Source organism: Pollachius pollachius (assembly GCF_949987615.1).
Source record: "Pollachius pollachius genome assembly, chromosome: 5".
NCBI classification, from domain to species: Eukaryota; Metazoa; Chordata; class Actinopteri; order Gadiformes; family Gadidae; genus Pollachius; species Pollachius pollachius.
Window position 1 is genome coordinate 7,002,718 of NC_136938.1, and position 19,062 is coordinate 7,021,779.

The window sequence follows — 19,062 nt, forward strand, 5'->3', positions numbered from 1 at the left end:
CTTACACTCATGAACACATGCAACACTTACCCCTCTTGCCCACTGCGTCCGTCAACGGACGGGTCCCATTGACTTTGAATGGGGCGGAGCCGCAATGCATTGTGGATCCATCCGTTCCGTTGGATCTGTCGGCTCCGTTAAGAAAGTCGAAAGATGCTCAACTTTCCAGGCAGCGACGGATCCGCCATCCAATCAGATCGCGTGCGCTCGGGCTTGGCTGACGTATGCCTCCGCAAAGACCACTCCCCCGTCCGTCAGCCACGCCTTCCGCCGTCCGTCGACGGACGGCGCGGCGGGTGGACGGCGTCAGAGTCTCTCACTGCAACAACAGACACTCACTAACACATGCATCCCCCCCCCTCCCTCCGTCCCCCCTGTCCCCGTCCCTCTGCCAGCTGCTACGGGAGAGCAAGGCGGTGGTGATCCAGAAGCACGCCCGCGGCCTGCTGGCGCGGCGCCGCTACAAGCGCTGCCTGCGCGCCATCGTGTACCTGCAGTGCTGCCTGCGCCGCATGCGCGCCCGCTGGGAGCTCAAGAAGCTGAAGATCGAGGCGCGCTCGGTGGAGCACTTCAAGAAGCTCAACATCGGCATGGAGAACAAGATCATGCAGCTGCAGCGCCGCATCGACGAGCAGGTGAGAGAGGGGCCGGCCGCAGGACTGGGGGGGGGTCGAGGGAGGCATGGGTTCCACTCGCGACCGCACGGCCTCCCGTCTGTGCAGAGTGCCATGCACAAGGCCAGCGAGACACACTGGTACGGCAGAGTACCAGAAAACACACTAGTACACACAATGTACACATTATTACGCAGACCAGTACCGCAGAGTACAATGTGGAAGGATAACGATACACACTTGTACGGCAGAGTACCAGAAAAGCGACACACTAGTACACGCAATGTACACATTATTACGCAGACCAGTACCGCAGAGTACAATGTGGAAGGATAACGATACACACTGGTACGGCAGAGTACCAGAAAAGCGACACACTAGTACACGCAATGTACACATTATTACGCAGACCAGTACCGCAGAGTACAATGTGGAAGGATAACGATACACACTGGTACGGCAGAGTACCAGAAAAGCGACACACTAGTACACGCAATGTACACATTATTACGCAGACCAGTACCGCAGAGTACAATGTGGAAGGATAACGATACACACTGGTACGGCAGAGTACCAGAAAAGCGACACACTAGTACACACAATATACACATTATTACGCAGACCAGTACTGCAGATTACCATGTAACAGGTCAACTAAACCCTAGTAATGTAGTACCATGCTCGATATACGTTTAGCTTTTCGAGTGATTGTTACGATCTGACCTACCGCGCTCGCTATTAACCTGGGTAGACAGCCCGTAACCTAAGTCCCTGCCTAGTGTCCCTACGTGGTGTGTTGAGTATTTGAGTACTGTTCCTAATCTTTCCCTGGGTGAGTGCAATCTAACCTATCTATCTAGGGTTAGGAGCGAGGTACTCACCACAGGTCCACAGCCACCATAGGGGAACAGCTCCGCCGCACCGGCACCTAGTCTGCAGGCGACCAGCCCACGCTTTGATCCAGTCTTTTCGTTCACCGTGTATATATATATATATATCCCAAAAGTGTTCTCTCATTGAAGTCGCCGAGCAATGCGTGTCCATCGGGTTACTCTCTTTCACCCCCAATCTCATTTCCAGCCCCTCCGCTCCGTCTCACAACCCTGAGTCTCTTGCCCCCACAGCTGTTGCTGCTTACCTGTGATGAGCACCTCAACACGCCCCCTCTGTGTGACGTCAGTACTGACCCTAACCCTAAGCCCATGCTACCCTACCGTAACAGTGATACTCATTTTTACTGCAATATCACATTCGATATGTACATTAAGTGTGTACCGGCACACAGTAGTACTGCAGTACTGTGCTGGATGCACATTTAGAGCCTTGACGGACAGTATTTGTGTGTTCATGAATATCAAAATAATCTCCCTGAATAATCCCTCTCGACGAGCTGGCTGTCGCCCTGCAGGGTTGACTCCGCCGTCGGTGTGTCGACGTGTGAGTGAATGGGTGAATGTCAGGCAATTTTGTAAAACTAAAAAAAATTGTGAAGAAGTTTGATAAAACCATTATAAGTCGGGGTATGTGGAGAGTTTCAGTTTTGCCGATGGGGAGATTGTCGGTGTTGTCCACGCCAGTCGCAGGAAGCGTGACGTCACATACGAGACGTGTAGTCTTTCTCATTGTGTTTTCTCTACAGCCTTTAACTGAACAATTGCACAATAAACGGTCAAACTCTTGACATTAAAAAATTATCATTTAAATCCACAAACAACATATGTGTGATCCAGGGCATATAAAGACTGGGACCAGAAAATAATTACTTTCTCTCCATTCAAACCCATTCATATTTTTCGATCTCATAGGTCCCATAGGCTCTACCGGAAGGGGCGTGACTTCGCCACTCTATGCAGTCCATTGGCCATTACAAAATCAAGGCTGATTAGCTGACACTGCTAGTCTTTATGTCGAGCGTTCTCTCACTCCTCCTCCTCCTCCTCCTCTTCCTCCCCAGAACAACAACCACCGTGCCACCGTGGACAAGCTGGCGACGCTGGAGGCGGGCCACGCGGCAGAGAGCGAGCGCATGCGCGTCGAGGTGACGCGGCTTCGCGGCGTCGAGGAGGACGCGCGCAACAACGCCAACCGGGCGAACAGCCTGCAGGGGGAGCTGGAGAGGCTAAAGAAGGAGCTGGCCACCACGCAGAAGGAGAAGAAGACTATCGAAGACTGGGCCACCAAGTACCGCGACGAGATGGAGAAGGTGAGCGCTCGGCGGCCAATCGGATCCATCTCCGGCTCATCTCTGCTAACACTCGTAAAGAGATGGGCAGTTGTTGATTAGTTATAACATATATAATGGCATAAATATTGGAGATGTTTAAAGGTGAAATATTATACCACCGGGTGTGAGTGTGATTAGTCGTTGTTTTTGAAAATCTGACTCTTCTGACATCACAACTGGGCGTTTCCACCTAGATGTATGACGAATAGATGAGCGACGTTTGCAACAGTCCTATTGGTAGGCGGGTAGACTGCCCTATCCAGCACACATCTAGGTGGACACGCCCACTTGTGATAAGAAGAGGCCGATTTTCAAAACGGCTTGTAACGGCCATCACACTCACACCTGGTGGTATAATATTGACCTTATATGTTCATATATATTCTCTTAATACCGCAAGACATCATTGCCGGTATGATATTGGATATAAGACTGTAACAATATATTCTCACATTTAAAATATTTATTTCTTCACATTGTGATGCATTTGACCTTCTATTCTCCTCATAATGATTTGGATTAGTCTGTGTTCTTGTTGCGTTTGACGTGCAACCCAGTCAGCCGATCCCTCCGTTCTCTGAATGGTACAGTCCTTGGATGACCCCTCTAGGCGCTCTTAGGTTCATGAGACCCTCCCTGAGCTGACAGCCACGTCAGCAGAGCTCGTTTCCCCTTCCCCGGTGGTGTCCTTTCTATAAATCCTCTCTCCCTCACCCTCTCATCTCCAAAATGGCTCCCATGTAAGTCCCCCCTTTTGGAGTCCCAGACAAGCTAGCCCGTTAGCCTGGCGTGAATCTTCAACCCCAGACACTTACTCTTCTTGAGGCTCAATCTAGATCACACCCCTCAGATCCTCCTAGATACAGACTCTAGACTCTTAATATAAACTCTTGCACCAGGCGACACCAGCTGTTCCCCTGAACCGGGAGCCAGGGAGACGCCGGGGCACAGGGGCCTGCCGTGGGCCCCAGAGAGGCCCTTGTTGCCCTGGTTCAGGTGAGCTAAGGGAGCTAGCTAGAGTAGTGGTGCTGCGCAGACACACGCTAGTGCTCTTGGCGTGTGAGGAGACGAGATGGATCGGTACAGTAGAGCAGTGTCCTGGAGAAAGCGTCAGTCTTCTGTATTTGTTTGTGAATACAAGTGAGGTTCCAAATAAATAGTATATCCACAAGGGGGACGTAGTGTTTTCACAACCCTTCGGTGTGACATCAGTACGGACCCTCACCCTAAGCACATGCTACCCTACCGTAACACCTTCTCTCTGTGGTGTTTTAGGGTATTATAATATCTAAGTCAATGACTTAAGTGGGCCTTGGGGCTCTAGACTCTGTGAAGGTTATTAAGCGGGCCTACCCATTGTACCACACACTTGCATACACTTGCAATAGCATCTGTCCATAAATTCCATTACTGGAATACTTAAGTCTCTTTTTAATTCCCGGGATTTGATATCTAATCGGTCCTACTGCCTAATTCCACATCCATGTTGTTCCTTCCTCCCCTTAACACATATTGCCTTTGATTTTGTGTGTCTGTGTGTGTGTGCGTGTGCGTGTGCGTTTGCATGCTCAGATGGTCTCCGAGCTGAAGTCTCAGAATGGATTGCTGAAGTCGGAGAAGGACGACTTGAACAGGATGATTCAGGAACAGCGTCAACAGATGACGGGTAACTTGGCACCATTGAACAAATTTGCCCTATCAGAGCAATCGTTACAACGCTGATGCGGAGGGATTTTCCTCTGGTAGCGGCCGATTGGTTGGCCCACTGCATTGCGCAGGGGGCCAGCAGCACTGGCGGTTGTCTTCCAAACCCCCTAGTACATCATAAACCATACCGTCAGAACAGGAGCCCTCCGTATAGATGGTTTGTACGAATGGCTTGACATCAGCAGTATTGCATAGGAAGAGGCAATGTTATGGTTCGGACTTGTAGCCATTTTTTCGGAGCATGCTCAACGGTCTAACTTTAGCTTGTTATTTTACTTTTCACAGACTCCTATCGACTCCCGGTCGAGACGCAGTGTTCTCGTAGTGTGATCCGATGCAGTGAACAGTCGGGTCCTAGACTCTGTTGTACTCTAAAGGCTCAGTTATGGCTCCACGTCGACGCAACGCAATGGCCACGCAGACGCTCCGACGCAGACTTGAACCTCTTTTGGTTCTGCGTCAGCCAGGATGTAACGGTCCGCTCACTGGTTTCAGTGAGCGGACCAATCACAGCCTCTGCCACTGCGTCGCCTCGACGCAAGGTTACAATTTTTGGGAGGCACTTGAGTCAGGCCCTTATGGCGGACGCAAGGAGGGTCAGCCAGGATGTAACGGGTCCGTAAGCCGCTTTGCGTTGCGTCGACGTGGAACTATAATCAGCCCTTAGCCCTGCAGGACCGGTCGAATCTCTGGAGTCAGTCGCTCCTTTTCAGGCTGTGTTGACCTCCTGTTCCCGTCCCGTCCTGTGGGGGTTTTCATGCTCGTCTTTGTTCCCCTGCAGAGCAAATGGCGCGAGCGATAGCGGAGGAGACGCAGCAGCTGGAGACGGACCTGAACGAGGAGCGCTCCCGCTACCAGAACCTCCTGACGGAGCACCTGCGCCTCGAGGAGAAGCACGACGACCTCAAGGAGGAGATGGCGCTGTCCTCGGTAAGGGTGAGGAGGAGGTGGCCCTCATCATAAGGGTTAGGAGGAGGTGGCCCTCATCATAAGGGTTAGGAGGATGTGGCCCTCATCATAAGGGTTAGGAGGAGGTGGCCCTCATCATAAGGTTAGGAGGAGGTGGCCCTCATCATAAGGTTAGGAGGAGGTGGCCCTCATCATAAGGGTTAGGAGGAGGTGGCCCTCATCATAAGGGTTAGGAGGAGGTGGCCCCCTCATCATAAGGGTTAGGAGGAGGTGGCCCCCTCATCATAAGGGTGAGGAGGAGGTGGCCCCCTCATCATAAGGGTGAGGAGGAGGTGGCCCTCATCATAAGGGTTAGGAGGAGGTGGCCCCCTCATCATAAGGGTTAGGAGGAGGTGGCCCCCTCATCATAAGGGTTAGGAGGAGGTGGCCCCCTCATCATAAGGGTTAGGAGGAGGTGGCCCCCTCATCATAAGGGTTAGGAGGAGGTGGCCCTCATCATAAGGGTTAGGAGGAGATGGCCCCCTCATCATAAGGGTTAGGAGGAGGTGGCCCCCTCATCATAAGGGTTAGGAGGAGGTGGCCCCCTCATCATAAGGGTTAGGAGGAGGTGGCCCTCATCATAAGGGTTAGGAGGAGGTGGCCCCCTCATCATAAGGGTTAGGAGGAGGTGGCCCCCTCATAAGGGTTAGGAGGAGGTGGCCCCCTCATCATAAGGGTGAGGAGGAGGTGGCCCCCTCATCATAAGGGTTAGGAGGAGGTGGCCCCCTCATCATAAGGGTGAGGAGGAGGTGGCCCTCATCATAAGGTTAGGAGGAGGTGGCCCCCTCATCATAAGGGTTAGGAGGAGGTGGCCCCCTCATCATAAGGGTTAGGAGGAGGTGGCCCCCTCATCATAAGGGTTAGGAGGAGGTGGCCCCCTCATCATAAGGGTAAGGAGGAGGTGGCCCCCTCATAAGGGTTAGGAGGAGGTGGCCCCCTCATCATAAGGGTTAGGAGGAGGTGGCCCTCATCAAAAGGGTTAGGAGGAGGTGGCCCCCTCATCATAGGGGTTAGGAGGAGGTGGCCCCCTCATCATAGGGGTTAGGAGGAGGTGGCCCTCATCATAAGGGTTAGGAGGAGGTGGCCCCCTCATCATAAGGGTTAGGAGGAGGTGGCCCCCTCATCATAAGGGTTAGGAGGAGGTGGCCCTCATCATAAGGGTTAGGAGGAGGTGGCCCCCTCATCATAAGGGTTAGGAGGAGGTGGCCCCCTCATCATAAGGGTAAGGAGGAGGTGGCCCTCATCATAAGGGTTAGGAGGAGGTGGCCCCCTCATCATAAGGGTTAGGAGGAGGTGGCCCCCTCATCATAAGGGTTAGGAGGAGGTGGCCCCCTCATCATAAGGGTTAGGAGGAGGTGGCCCCCTTATCATAAGGGTGAGGAGGAGGTGGCCCCCTCATCATAAGGGTTAGGAGGAGGTGGCCCCCTCATCATAAGGGTGAGGAGGAGGTGGCCCTCATCATAAGGTTAGGAGGAGGTGGCCCCCTCATCATAAGGGTTAGGAGGAGGTGGCCCCCTCATCATAAGGGTTAGGAGGAGGTGGCCCCCTCATCATAAGGGTAAGGAGGAGGTGGCCCCCTCATAAGGGTTAGGAGGAGGTGGCCCCCTCATCATAAGGGTTAGGAGGAGGTGGCCCTCATCAAAAGGGTTAGGAGGAGGTGGCCCCCTCATCATAGGGGTTAGGAGGAGGTGGCCCCCTCATCATAGGGGTTAGGAGGAGGTGGCCCTCATCATAAGGGTTAGGAGGAGGTGGCCCCCTCATCATAAGGGTTAGGAGGAGGTGGCCCCCTCATCATAAGGGTGAGGAGGAGGTGGCCCTCATCATGAGGGTTAGGAGGAGGTGGCCCCCTCATCATAAGGGTAAGGAGGAGGTGTCTCTCCTCAGTAAGGGTGAGGAGGAGGTGTCTGGCTAATGGCCATCAATAAAAGGATCAGTGGACAGCCAATCAGTGGACAGCCAATCAATGGACAGCAAATCAGTGGACAGCCAATCAGTGGACAGCCAATCAGCGGACAGCCAATCAGAGGCAAATATCTACACCAAGCTGTTTAGTATTTGTGGTTGAATACATAGCTAAACCTTAATTTATACCACACAAGAGGAAAGACACAATATAAATCATTATGCTTAAGGTTATAGGTCACACGTTTACGTCATGAGTGACTGCATTCGGAGGACCTGACATCACTTTTTTTGGCTCCTCCCCCTTTCAGAACACCGGCAGGCCCGGCCACAGAAGAACAGACTCCACCCACAGCAGCAACGAATCAGAGTACACCTACAACTCCGAGTACGCCGAGGCGGACGAAGGCTCCCGCGTCTCGGAGGTAGACGGCGGGCGGGGTCACATGGTAGGAGTGGGCGGGGGCACGTGGTACACACTGGTGATGGTGGATGCTGGAACGTCACAGGTCCCTTCCGATTGGATGAGGGCTTGTTTGATCCATGTGGGATATTGTTGTTGACCACAGGCGGTTCAAATAAGCTTCGACCATCACTCATTTGTGATTTAAAGGTGACATATTATACCACCAGGTGTGAGTGTGATTAGCCGCTACAAGTCGTTTTTGAAAATCTTCCTCTTCTGACATCACAAGTGGGCGTGTCCACCTAGATGTGTGCTGGATAGATCAGTCTACCAGCCTACCCAGTGGACTGTAGCAAACGTTGCTCATCTGTCAGAAGAGGCAGATTTTCAAAAGCGGCTTGTAACGGCTAATCACACTCACACCCGGTGGTATAATATGTCACCTTTTAAAAATAACATGGTGACTTCTCAAAGAAAAATCACAAATAGATGCATATTAATGAAGACTATTGCGCATCGAGTGGGCTGTGTTTGATGATGCGTGTCTGCCAACGGTGTCCAGGACTCGGGCCGTGGCATGGACACCAACCTGACCCTGAAGCTGCAGAAGCGTCTGGGGGAGCTTGAGCAGGACAAGCAGCAGCTCCGCGACGAGCTGGAGAACAAGGAGGAGCTGTTCCAGCGGGCTAGAGCCCGGGTACGGACACTCATTGCTAAACACACTGCCAATGGAGAGTACAATGTAACAGGACAGCTACACACTAGTACTCCCACTGGTACACCCACTGGTACTGCAGAGTACCATGTACCAGGACAGATGCACACAAGTACACAGCCACTAGTACTGCAAAGTACCAAGGACCAGGACAGATACACACTATAACACAGACTAGAACTGTAGAGTACCATGTACAAGGACAGCTACACACTAGTACTCCCACTGGTACACACACTGGTACTGCAGTGTACCATGTACCAGGACAGATGCACACAAGTACACAGCCACTAGTACTGCAAAGTACCAAGGACCAGGACAGATACACACTGGTACTGCAGTGTACCATGAACCAGGACAGATACACACTATAACAAAGACTAGAACTGTAGAGTACCATGTACAAGGACAGCTTCACACTAGTACTCCCACTGGTACACACACTGGTACTGCGCTGATACTCTTTAGAAGAGAAAGTTCCTCATGCATGGTGGTCCATTTTGTTCTTCCCCTTTCCAGGACGACGAGGAGCATAAGAAGGCTCGTGGAGCCGAGCTGGAGTACGAATCCCTCAAGGTGAGGCGAGGAACAAGCTCAGAGTTCAGCCAATGGGGGGGGAGACATGGAGCTGGAGGGGAAACCGAGCACAGAGTGGGACACACGGACATGATTACATATCAGTATCCCATCACATGGGATACTGCTTTTGGCAGAGCGGTGTCGACCTTTGTCTCTCCTTGCCCAATGTTCTGCTGAACAGACTCCACACAACAACCACATCGATGTGTGATTGTATACCTGCTATGCCCAGGGACCTCCTATGAGTTGCCTGCATGTCACCAATACGTTTAAAAGCCTTTATATTACTGTTGGTTGTGATTTTAGATTATATTTGAAAAGGTGTTCCTTAATTACGGTGATTCTGAGACTTTGTTGTTGGCTGATGCTAGCTGCCTTTGCAAGGGCATCTTTGGAAAAACAGATATTCTCTGGTTAAAAAGGATATGCTGACCTTCCATTCAATCATCTCCTCTCCTCCTTCTCATGGCCCTGCTGTTCCTCCTCCTCCTCCTCATGCCCCTGCTGTTCCTCCTCCTCCTCCTCCTCCTCATGCCCCTGTTCCTCCTCCTCCTCCTCCTCCTCCTCATGCCCCTGTTCCTCCTCCTCCTCCTCCTCTTCCTCCTCCTCCTCATGCCCCTGTTCCTCCTCCTCCTCCTCCTCCTCATGCCCCTGCTGTTCCTCCTCCTCAGCGCCAGGAGCTCGAGTCCGAGAACAAGAAGCTGAAGCACAACCTGGCGGAGATGAGGCAGAGCCTGCTGGGTAACCAGGCCACGGGGGCCGGGGCCCCGGGCTCCCCGGCCTACAAGGTGCTGCTGGATCAGCTCAACTCCTCCTCCGAGGAGCTGGACGTCCGCAAGGAGGAGGTGCTGATCCTGCGCTCCCAGCTGGTCAGCCAGAAGGAGGCCACTCATCACAAGGTACCTACATGGTGCCTCCTCCTTGTTTTAGCGACTTGTGCATGTTCCTTGTGTCGGTTCCTTGTCCCACCTCCTTGTGTCAGTTCCTTGTTTCTCCTCCTTGTTTTAATATGGTGTGGTGATACAGTAGACAGGATTTCAGGAAGCTGGTGTCCCGGGTTGGACACCCGCCCCTGCACATCTGCCCCTGCTGTAGACTAGAAAGTACTTTGACTTGATATTGACAACGATTTTAGTTAACTTGGTTGATTGGTCAATTTTTGGGCAGCATTTACTTTTTAGTGTAACTATGACTAAGTACTTCTTTTCCTAACCCAAGATAAATTAAGGGAAGTGAAACGTAGCTTGGTAGTCAAACTACATCCCTCTCTGCAAATGTGACGTGAAAGGTCAAATGTGCAAATCCCTCTGTGTTTCTGTTTCCCATATTATGTTTTTGTCTTGTCTCCACTCTCCCTCTCACTGCCTCCCTCTCTCTCTCTCCTGCCACGCATCCCGTCAGGATGAGAAGGTATGCCTCCCTACAGCCATCACACATATCCCATCACTGCCTGTGCTCCCTCTTGTGTGTTGGATATTAGCTCGCCGGTTAAACTGCAGTCCTTTCACCCTCGAACAAAGTCTTGAGGATGCTGTCGATAGTAAAACGTTTTTCTTCCTTTGTATTGAGGGATTAAAGATACCAGAGCGAAATCCAACATAGTTTGGGTCTAAAACTACAGATAGTTTTGGTATGTTTTTTTCAAGGGTGAATTTGAAAGCTTACATGTTGTAGTAAGGATACTGATAGTTAAGTGACATGATTTAAATTGCTTTACACTAATTATTTTATTAGCAAAGGTGAAGTCTTGGGAGTGGTTTATAATCCCACTCAAACCGGTATGGTTTCATCATGGATGTAATACAGGAATACATCCTCTTAGATCACCTTTATTTCAACCGGAGATGTGACCCGGCCCTTTTGAACACGTCGGTAGAGTTTTATGTGTGCATTGGCATTGATAATGCATTGGTAAAGAAAGCATAAGATGGTTAATGTTGCAGTCATGGGAGAGATTAAACTGCCTGCAGACAGCAGAGTGTGCATAGACTGTATGCTGGCTGTTCACATAAGTGCATTGAGACATGCATAATAATGAGCATGTTTCCATTGATAAACATCAGTCGTACGGAAAAGCTCTGTTCATGGCATTTTCCACCAAAATGTATGTTTGAGATTATCTGACATATGCGATTATCCGAGTTTAACAAAACAATTTTTACACTTCTTGCTTCGTAATACATTGATTTATTCCCTGACCATTTGTTTCTTTGGCTTTTACCGAGCTGTTATATAACCACGTGGGGAATTTTTACAGTCTTTGGTTAAATAATTATATCCTTCTGTTCGGCTTGTGTGGCACTGCGTAGGCACTTTTGTCTACTTTTGATATAAGTGTAATTGTTAGAAGGCATCGCAGAGCAAACCCGCTCTGAGTTGGAGTTCCGCGTGGAGCCAGTGGGTCTGTGTTTGTTCTAGAAGCAGTGAAGTATGCAATAAAGCGATTGATTCTAGAGGTTTTGCGATGAATCAGAATCAGAATCAGAATTGCATATAATATTACATTGTTATTGTACCAGTACACAAGATGAAAAAGTGTATGCTTGGTACCTACACAGCCACATAGCAGCAACAATACAATCAAAAGTAAATGGATAAGTAAAAATACGTAGATTTTCGTAATAGTTAAATAGTTAAAAAATTGAGCAAAAAGTTTAACCAATATTTCGTTTGGTTAAACTTTCAGGATTTTTAAGGCTATGCATATATCTGATTTATGCGTTTATCTAACATTAGTCATAGTATTTGTGTGAGTTGTTGATGGCATGTTTGTACTGCGTTATAAACCCGCCTCCTTTACGTTGGCGTTCCTTGCGGCTATACAGTAGTCGGGGACCAAATTGAACAAAATATGACCCATCAATGATCCTCTCAAACACCTCTGGTTGGCACTCATCATTTCCTGATTAATGTTTGTTTTTTCCTCCCTCTTCTCTCTTTCTCTCCCCTATCCCCCCCCTCTCTAGGAGACCATGACAGAACCTACTCACCATGTGGTGGATGTGTCCAAGCTGAAAGACACTGACGAAATCAAGCAGGCTTACATTGGCCTCAAAGATACGAACAGGTGCTGTAGTACTCTATCAGCTGTCCCCACTACATCCTATTACATAGGGATTTATTACTATAGCTATGCTAAAGCAAGCAAGGAGGGCAATATTGCTATGGCTATGCTTTAGTTACCATAGCGGGCTATATTGCTATAGCCATACTTTATTTAGCATAGAGGGCTATATGGCTATCTCTACACTATATTTAGAATAGGGGTATATTTAGCATGCTATATTTAGCATAAAGTGCTTTAATGTTATAGCTCTGCTATTTTTCAAATTCTGGGCTATACTGCTAAAGCTATCAATGGGCTATATCGCTATGCTATATTTATCACAGATTGCTATATTGCTATAGCATGCTATATTTAGCATAGAGGGCTATATTGCTATAGCTCTGCTTGAGTTTATCATAGCAGGCTATATTGCTATCGCTATGCTTTATTTAGCATAGAGGGCTATACTGCTATAGCTATGCTATATTCATCATGGAGGGGGTAACTGCTATCTCTCTGCTAGGTTTAGCATAGAGGGCTGTATTGCTATATCAATGCTATCCTTAGCTTAGAGGTCCGAGCCAGACGCTGCAGAAGCAACCTGCTGTCCCCTGTCTCATGTGCTCTGGTGCTCTGGTGCTGTCTCGGCTGTGATGACCTAACGTGTGTCAGTGTGTGTCTGTGAGCGTCGGTGAAGCCCTGTCTCTGCCCTGTGCTGCAGATCCCCCAGGTTCATGCGTGGGCCGATGGAGGCCAATGAGCTCCTGAGTAGGCTGAGGTAACCAATCAGCGGCAGCAGCCGCTACCGAGGCCCCGCCCAGAGACCGGGTCGGCCTGTGCATGGCCTGGCTGAGCGCGAGCGGTTTTGCGCGGCGGCTGCGGCTGTTGACAGCTGCCCGCTAACACAGTCAGTTAGCTAGCACGGTCCGCTAGCTATGCAGCCAGCTAGCATTTGCTAGCCAGCATGTGGAAAGTGCTAGGCTAGGGGAGCCTGTGTGGCTAGGCTAACGGCGCTAACAGCATGCTGAAGTATCATTGAGCCTTGGCCTTGCCCCTGGGTTGTGTGGGTGCTAAATATGACAGTATATCTGGAGCTGAGATGATGGATGGCTAGATTGTCTGGATATTTATAAAATGATACGTGTTAGTATTTTTTAATTGCAGCAAGAGTAATGCATCAGGCTGGGCGCCCCGGTGGTTCATCGGGCAGAGCGCCTGCCATTAAGGCCCGGTCCTTACCGCAGCGACCCGGGTTTGATTCCTGCCCATGGTCCTTTGCTGCATGTCTTCCCCTCTCTCTCTCCCATACCTTCCTGTCTTACTCACTCTACAATAAAAAGGTTAAAACCTTCAAAAATAAGAAGGGTAATGCATCAGGCTGAAACACGATGAGCTTCCCTGTAGCATGCAGCAGTAGTACAGGTGCCTATAGGGAGACAGCGCTGGTTTATCGGGGTACCTGCGGAGAGTAGCCCTGCATGGGCTCTTTGGAATGATGCCAGCATGCCTGGGTGTTGATGAGACGCTGATGCCCCACTCTTCCGACCTGCCCATTGTTTGTTGACCTGGTTTTGATCTGAATCTCATTTCCTCCTCGGTGTATGTTATTATCATGTTGTTATTTTATGACAGTATTATTCATATTTATAAGGAGCTTCCTTTTCAAATACAGCGGAGAACAAAATTCCCGTTCTCCTTATGAACTGAGCATCCTCGTTGATGCTGTGTTCAGCTAGTAGCCATAGCAGGCCAGTCTCCACACACAAAGAGGTAGCAATACACCAGAGCCTAAAAAACACCTATCAAAGAACATAGTGAATACACCTATTTAGTACAAGACTTGATCACTCGAGGCACTTGGTGTATTTTCTTCTTGTGTTTTACTCTCTCCTCTCTTGAAAAAAAAAACTGAACGCTCACAACAAGCGTTCAGTTTCATATTTTAGAAAAACGATATTGGATACAACAGGATTCAGCAGGATACGATGTAATTGTAAATACTATTCGTCCCATCCTGGTTCTGTAGTTCATCAGTCACATCTACAGCATAACTCCCCTCAGTATTTCTCCATATATATGAGTCTGTTTTGGTAGGTGAGGAGTGACAGCAGAGCTCATAGTCGGCTGGGAGGGTGTCAGCCGTGTCAGCAGAGCATGATGCAGAGCTCCCTTGTTACATGCAGTGTCCAGAGGACCGTGGAAGACGTTCCCTCCCCTCGAGCCTCTCTCCCTTCGTCTCTTTACTCGTAGCAGTCCACTGACTTGTCTCTTTTAGTCATTCTGTCACACCCTGAAACTCACATTCCCTAACCTTGACAAACTCTCTCCTCTCTCCCCTTCCTCTTCTTCTCTCGCTCTCCCTCCCCTCCGTCGCAGGCTGCTGGAGAGCCAGTTGCAGGCGCAGCGGCGTAGCTATGACAACGAGACGGAGGGGCTGCGCAGCGAGCTGCAGAACGTCAAGGAGGAGAACAACCGGCAGCAGCAGCTGCTGGCCCAGAACCTGCAGCTGCCTCCGGAGGCTCGCATCGAGGCCAGCCTGCAGCACGAGATCACCAGGCTCACCAACGAGAACCTGGTACGCGCACGCACACACACACGTACTGGTGCACGTACGTCAATGGAAACCTCCAGTCAACAGTCATGCTTAAAAACGGATGCAGGGAAGTTGAAGCGTTCGGTCCAACCAGAGTTACGAGTGTGATGTATAACAAAATCCTCCTCATGATCACAATCGGCATGTACGTTGTAACACATTTATCTGGCAAGTATTCATCTGTCAAACATCCATGTATCCATCTCTCACATGTACACATGTATCACATCCATGTATCTCTTAACATATCCACTGCAACACATCCATGTACCTCTCTAATATCCACCTGAAACACATCCATGTACCACTCACATATCCACTTTAACGCATCCATGTACCACTCTAATATCCACCTGAAACACATCCATGTACCACTCACATATCCACTTTAACACATCCATGTATCACTCTAATATCCACCTGAAACACATCCATGTACCTCTCACATATCCACTTTAACACATCCATGTACCACTCTAATATCCACCTGAAACACATCCATGTACCTCTCACATATCCACTTTAACACATCCATGTATCACTCTAATATCCACCTGAAACACATCCATGTACCTCTCACATATCCACCTGTAAAAAATCTGTCAAAACATCTGTAACAAGTCATCGCTCTACACAGCCATTGGTAGCTTAGCCGTGTGTAACGTGGATGATGTCACCTGACAGGAGATCTTGACCGACAACCAAGACCCCACAGCATCCCGAGAGGCGCGGGTCACCATTTTGCGACGGATGGTTGTATGTAGAGCATCAGAGTGTGCCAAAATTGCAGCTGAGAATGAGTGTTGTGGCATGCATGTGTGCCTGTGTGTGTGTGTGTGTGTGTGTGTGTGTGTGTTGGAGCTAACTGTGCGCTTGCGTTTACTCACCCAGCTGAAGCTGCTCCTCTTCTCCTCTCTCCTCCTAACAGACAACGGGCTGAGCGTTCACATCTCCATCCTCTCCCGATCAAAACAATGATTCCTCTTTGTTCAAAATATATTTATATATCGGAGAGGAGCACAGGCACATTTTCCTAAGAACGCTAATGAGGAAGTTTAACAGCTTCATTATTCTCTTGATAATACAAACCCTTAAATCACCAAAACAAAGGGATTGGAGCTTTCTAACAGAAAGGGTTGCAGTGTTCTCCTCGGGCCACCTGGGGGCAGCAAACCCAACGGATCTGTGCTGCTTGTCTGCTCTTTATAATCCTTCCCTTTGTCATTAATTCCTCGTTCTTCTTCCTCTCTCTCTCCAATCATCCCTTGGCTCTTTCCTTGCTTTCATTTTGTTTGTTTATCATTTTGTGGTTCACCGTCTCTCTATCCATCCATGTTGTGTTCCCTTCACCCGTTCCTTCCTCCTCCACCCCCTGCAGGATCTGATGGAGCAGTTGGAGAAGCAGGATAAAACCATCCGGAAGCTCAAGAAGCAGCTGAAGGTTTACTCCAAGCGGATCGGGGAGATGGGAGGTGAGTCTCTCTCCGTCCCTCCTGGTGTCTCCCTGTCCCTCCCCGTCCCTCGTGGTGCTCCCTGTGTCCCTGTGTCTCTGTGTCGCCCTGTGTCTCTCTGTCTCCCTGTGTGTCTCTCTGTCTCTCCCTGTGTGTCTCTCTGTCTCTCCCTGTGTGTATCTCTGTGTCTCCCTGTGTCTCTCTGTCTACCTGTGTGTCACTCTGTCTCTCCCTGTGTGTCTCTCTGTGTCTCCCTGTGTCTCTCTGTCTCCCTATGTGTCTCTCTGTCTCTCCCTGTGTGTCTCTCTGTCTCTCCCTGTGTGTCTCTCTGTCTCTCCCTGTGTGTCTCTCTGTAACTTCCTGTCTCCCCCTGTGTCCCCCTCTGTCTCCCTGTCTCCCTGTGTCTCCTTTCCTCTCCCTGTCTCCCCCTGTGTCTCCCTGTGTCTCCCTGTGTCTCCCTGTTTCTCATTTCTCTCCCTGTGTCTCCCTGTCTCCCCCCGTCTCCCCCTGTATCTCCCTGTGTCCAGTAGGGATTAGGAATAAAGGGGGTCCCTTCATGGTGATCAGGGTTCCTTCTACATATAAAGACATTCGGTGGGCTGCTCAAAATGATTTCTGACAACCAAAGGAAAATGAACACACAAAGACATAAAGTGTGTGTGTGTGTGTGTGTGTGTGTGTGTGTGTGTGTCCGTGTGTCCGTCCAGTGGGGCAGACAGAGGGCCAGACCTCCCCAGGCCAGATGGTGGATGAGCCGGTCCGAGCAGTCAGCATCCCCCGCAGGGAGAAGGACTTCCAGGGAATGCTGGAATACAAGAGGCAGGATGAGCTGAAGCTGGTCAAGAACCTCATCCTAGGTCAGAGGTCACGCTGCTACCATAAACACACGCTGTTATGCTGAACCCTGGGGGATTAACCGGAGATAGTCGTTTAGAACGCTACACGTTTAGGAATAAACGTTGGAAATGTATAGGGCCACAGAATTGGAATCGGAAAGAGGCATTAGAAATGTTACTGCAGAGCTTTGATAGGGTTCTCTTAAACTAGTGTCACTAACTAGTGACAAAAAAAAATGAGGAAAGTTGGAAGTAATTTGGCAATTGTGGAATCAGTCCCAATCTATGTTCTTTTTCATTTTTGGTGGTGGAATAAACGTCCACCAACAGAGGTACGTTCTGAAATCCGTATCAGAACGTATTTTGTACGTTCTGATACATGTGTAACGTCATATACATTGATAAACCTAATCTTTGGGCGCCCCGTTGGTTTACCGGGTAGAGCATGTACCATTATGGTCCAGTCCTTACTGGCGCGACCCAGGTTCAATTCCCTGCCCGAGGTACTTTGATGCTTAATCCAAATAAAGGATTATCTTATCTTATCTTATGTCTTCCCCTCTATCTCCCATACTTTCCTGTCTTATGCTCACTAAAAAGGATAAAACCTTAAAAAATATGGAACCAAACCGTGTCGCTAAACCTGAAGCCTGTGTGTACAACGTGTGACCACGGGAGGCAGTGCGTCGGTGACTGGCTACCCCCGGCCCGTTCTGCCGGTGATTTGAATTCGCCCTGCAGCAGGGTCTGGAGAGCAGCACTGCATTTCTTCCTGCTTCCGGTCCCCTTTTACGGGAGCCAATCACCAAGCTGGCTTTTCCCCCTGGTGTGCTATTGGCCGGTTTAACACAATGACGACAGGGAAGCAAAGGCAAGCAGCCAATTGCGTACAGAGTCATTTTAACAATGCCGGTTGGTCCTGCCTCTTCTGCTGATGAAAATGACAGCAGCCTCTCCGGCCCAAGCTCAGTCTAGGATTGAGCTCGGTCTGGCAATAGCCAGGCTACTGCAGACGCTGACCCGGCTCTAACCGGTTCCGACCCGTTCTCTCTCCGCCTCCAGAGCTGAAGCCGCGGGGCGTGGCCGTGAACCTGATCCCAGGGCTGCCCGCCTACATCCTGTTCATGTGTCTGCGGCACGCCGACTACGTCAACGACGACGAGAAGGTCCGCACGCTGCTGGCCTCCACCATCAACTGCATCAAGAAGATCCTCAAGGTGGGTGGGGGCGGGGCTGATGGTGTGTGTAGGTGTGGTTGTGTGTGGGGGGGTTTTAGGTGTGGTTGGGTGTATGTATGGGGGGTGTAGTTGTGTTTGTGGGTGTGTGGGTGTTTGTATGTGTAGGTGTGTTTCTGTGTGTGTGTTGGGTATCGTTTGGTGCATTTTGTTGTATTCTGAGTGAAACGGCCTTCTTGCTGTCTTTTCTATAACCTATTTAATTATATTACTTAAGATATATTATTTAGGATATCTAAATATATTAAATGAAGACCTGAATTAACGTAGCGCCAGTTAGTGATGGATGAGAAGGGATCTTTCAGCATTTTATTTGCTATCGTGAAGAGTGAATTTATACACTGTATGGTTATCAATATGCCCAACATTGTGGATGTTATTTGTGGTTGTGATGTGAGGGCTGTTGGTTCGAACTTTGGGCTTTGTGTGAGGGTAAATAGGCCGACCCGCGCTGCGGTTGGGCGTTGGCTAACGCGGTTTATTGCTGTTTTTATAATAATCTTCATTTCAGTAAAAACTTGTATTTTATTTTATTCTATTTCTATTTTTATTCTATTGTATTGTATTAATTTTTTGTTAAGCACAGTTAATACCAAGTATGTTACACAAACATTTCACTACAAATCCTGTATTATGTATTGAATCTTAAATCTTTGAATGTCCTTCAGAAACGGGGCGATGACTTTGAGACGGTTTCCTTCTGGTTGGCCAACACCTGCCGCTTCCTGCACTGCCTCAAACAGTACAGCGGAGATGAGGTGACACACGCACGCACACACACACACACACATCAAAAGTCTCCACAA

The 19,062-nt window shown here is 49.5% G+C and overlaps 1 protein-coding gene across 2 annotated transcripts in view; it reads left to right on the top strand.

The window, feature by feature from the left end:
* The window catches only part of myo5aa (myosin VAa), a 52,859-nt gene that overhangs the window by 29,473 nt on the left and 4,324 nt on the right, over positions 1 to 19,062 (top strand). Inside the window, exons 21-35 of one of the 2 annotated variants that reach the window (XM_079736679.1) lie at positions 396 to 635; positions 2,569 to 2,817; positions 4,411 to 4,504; positions 5,327 to 5,475; positions 7,707 to 7,844; positions 8,364 to 8,498; positions 9,036 to 9,092; positions 9,767 to 9,994; positions 12,062 to 12,162; positions 14,518 to 14,716; positions 15,419 to 15,490; positions 16,113 to 16,206; positions 16,893 to 17,042; positions 18,084 to 18,238; positions 18,925 to 19,014. In XM_079736679.1, coding sequence (XP_079592805.1) covers positions 396 to 635; positions 2,569 to 2,817; positions 4,411 to 4,504; positions 5,327 to 5,475; positions 7,707 to 7,844; positions 8,364 to 8,498; positions 9,036 to 9,092; positions 9,767 to 9,994; positions 12,062 to 12,162; positions 14,518 to 14,716; positions 15,419 to 15,490; positions 16,113 to 16,206; positions 16,893 to 17,042; positions 18,084 to 18,238; positions 18,925 to 19,014 — 2,151 coding nt within the window. The remainder of the gene's footprint in view (positions 1 to 395; positions 636 to 2,568; positions 2,818 to 4,410; positions 4,505 to 5,326; positions 5,476 to 7,706; positions 7,845 to 8,363; positions 8,499 to 9,035; positions 9,093 to 9,766; positions 9,995 to 12,061; positions 12,163 to 14,517; positions 14,717 to 15,418; positions 15,491 to 16,112; positions 16,207 to 16,892; positions 17,043 to 18,083; positions 18,239 to 18,924; positions 19,015 to 19,062) is intronic. The other variant, XM_079736680.1, reaches the window with a different exon arrangement.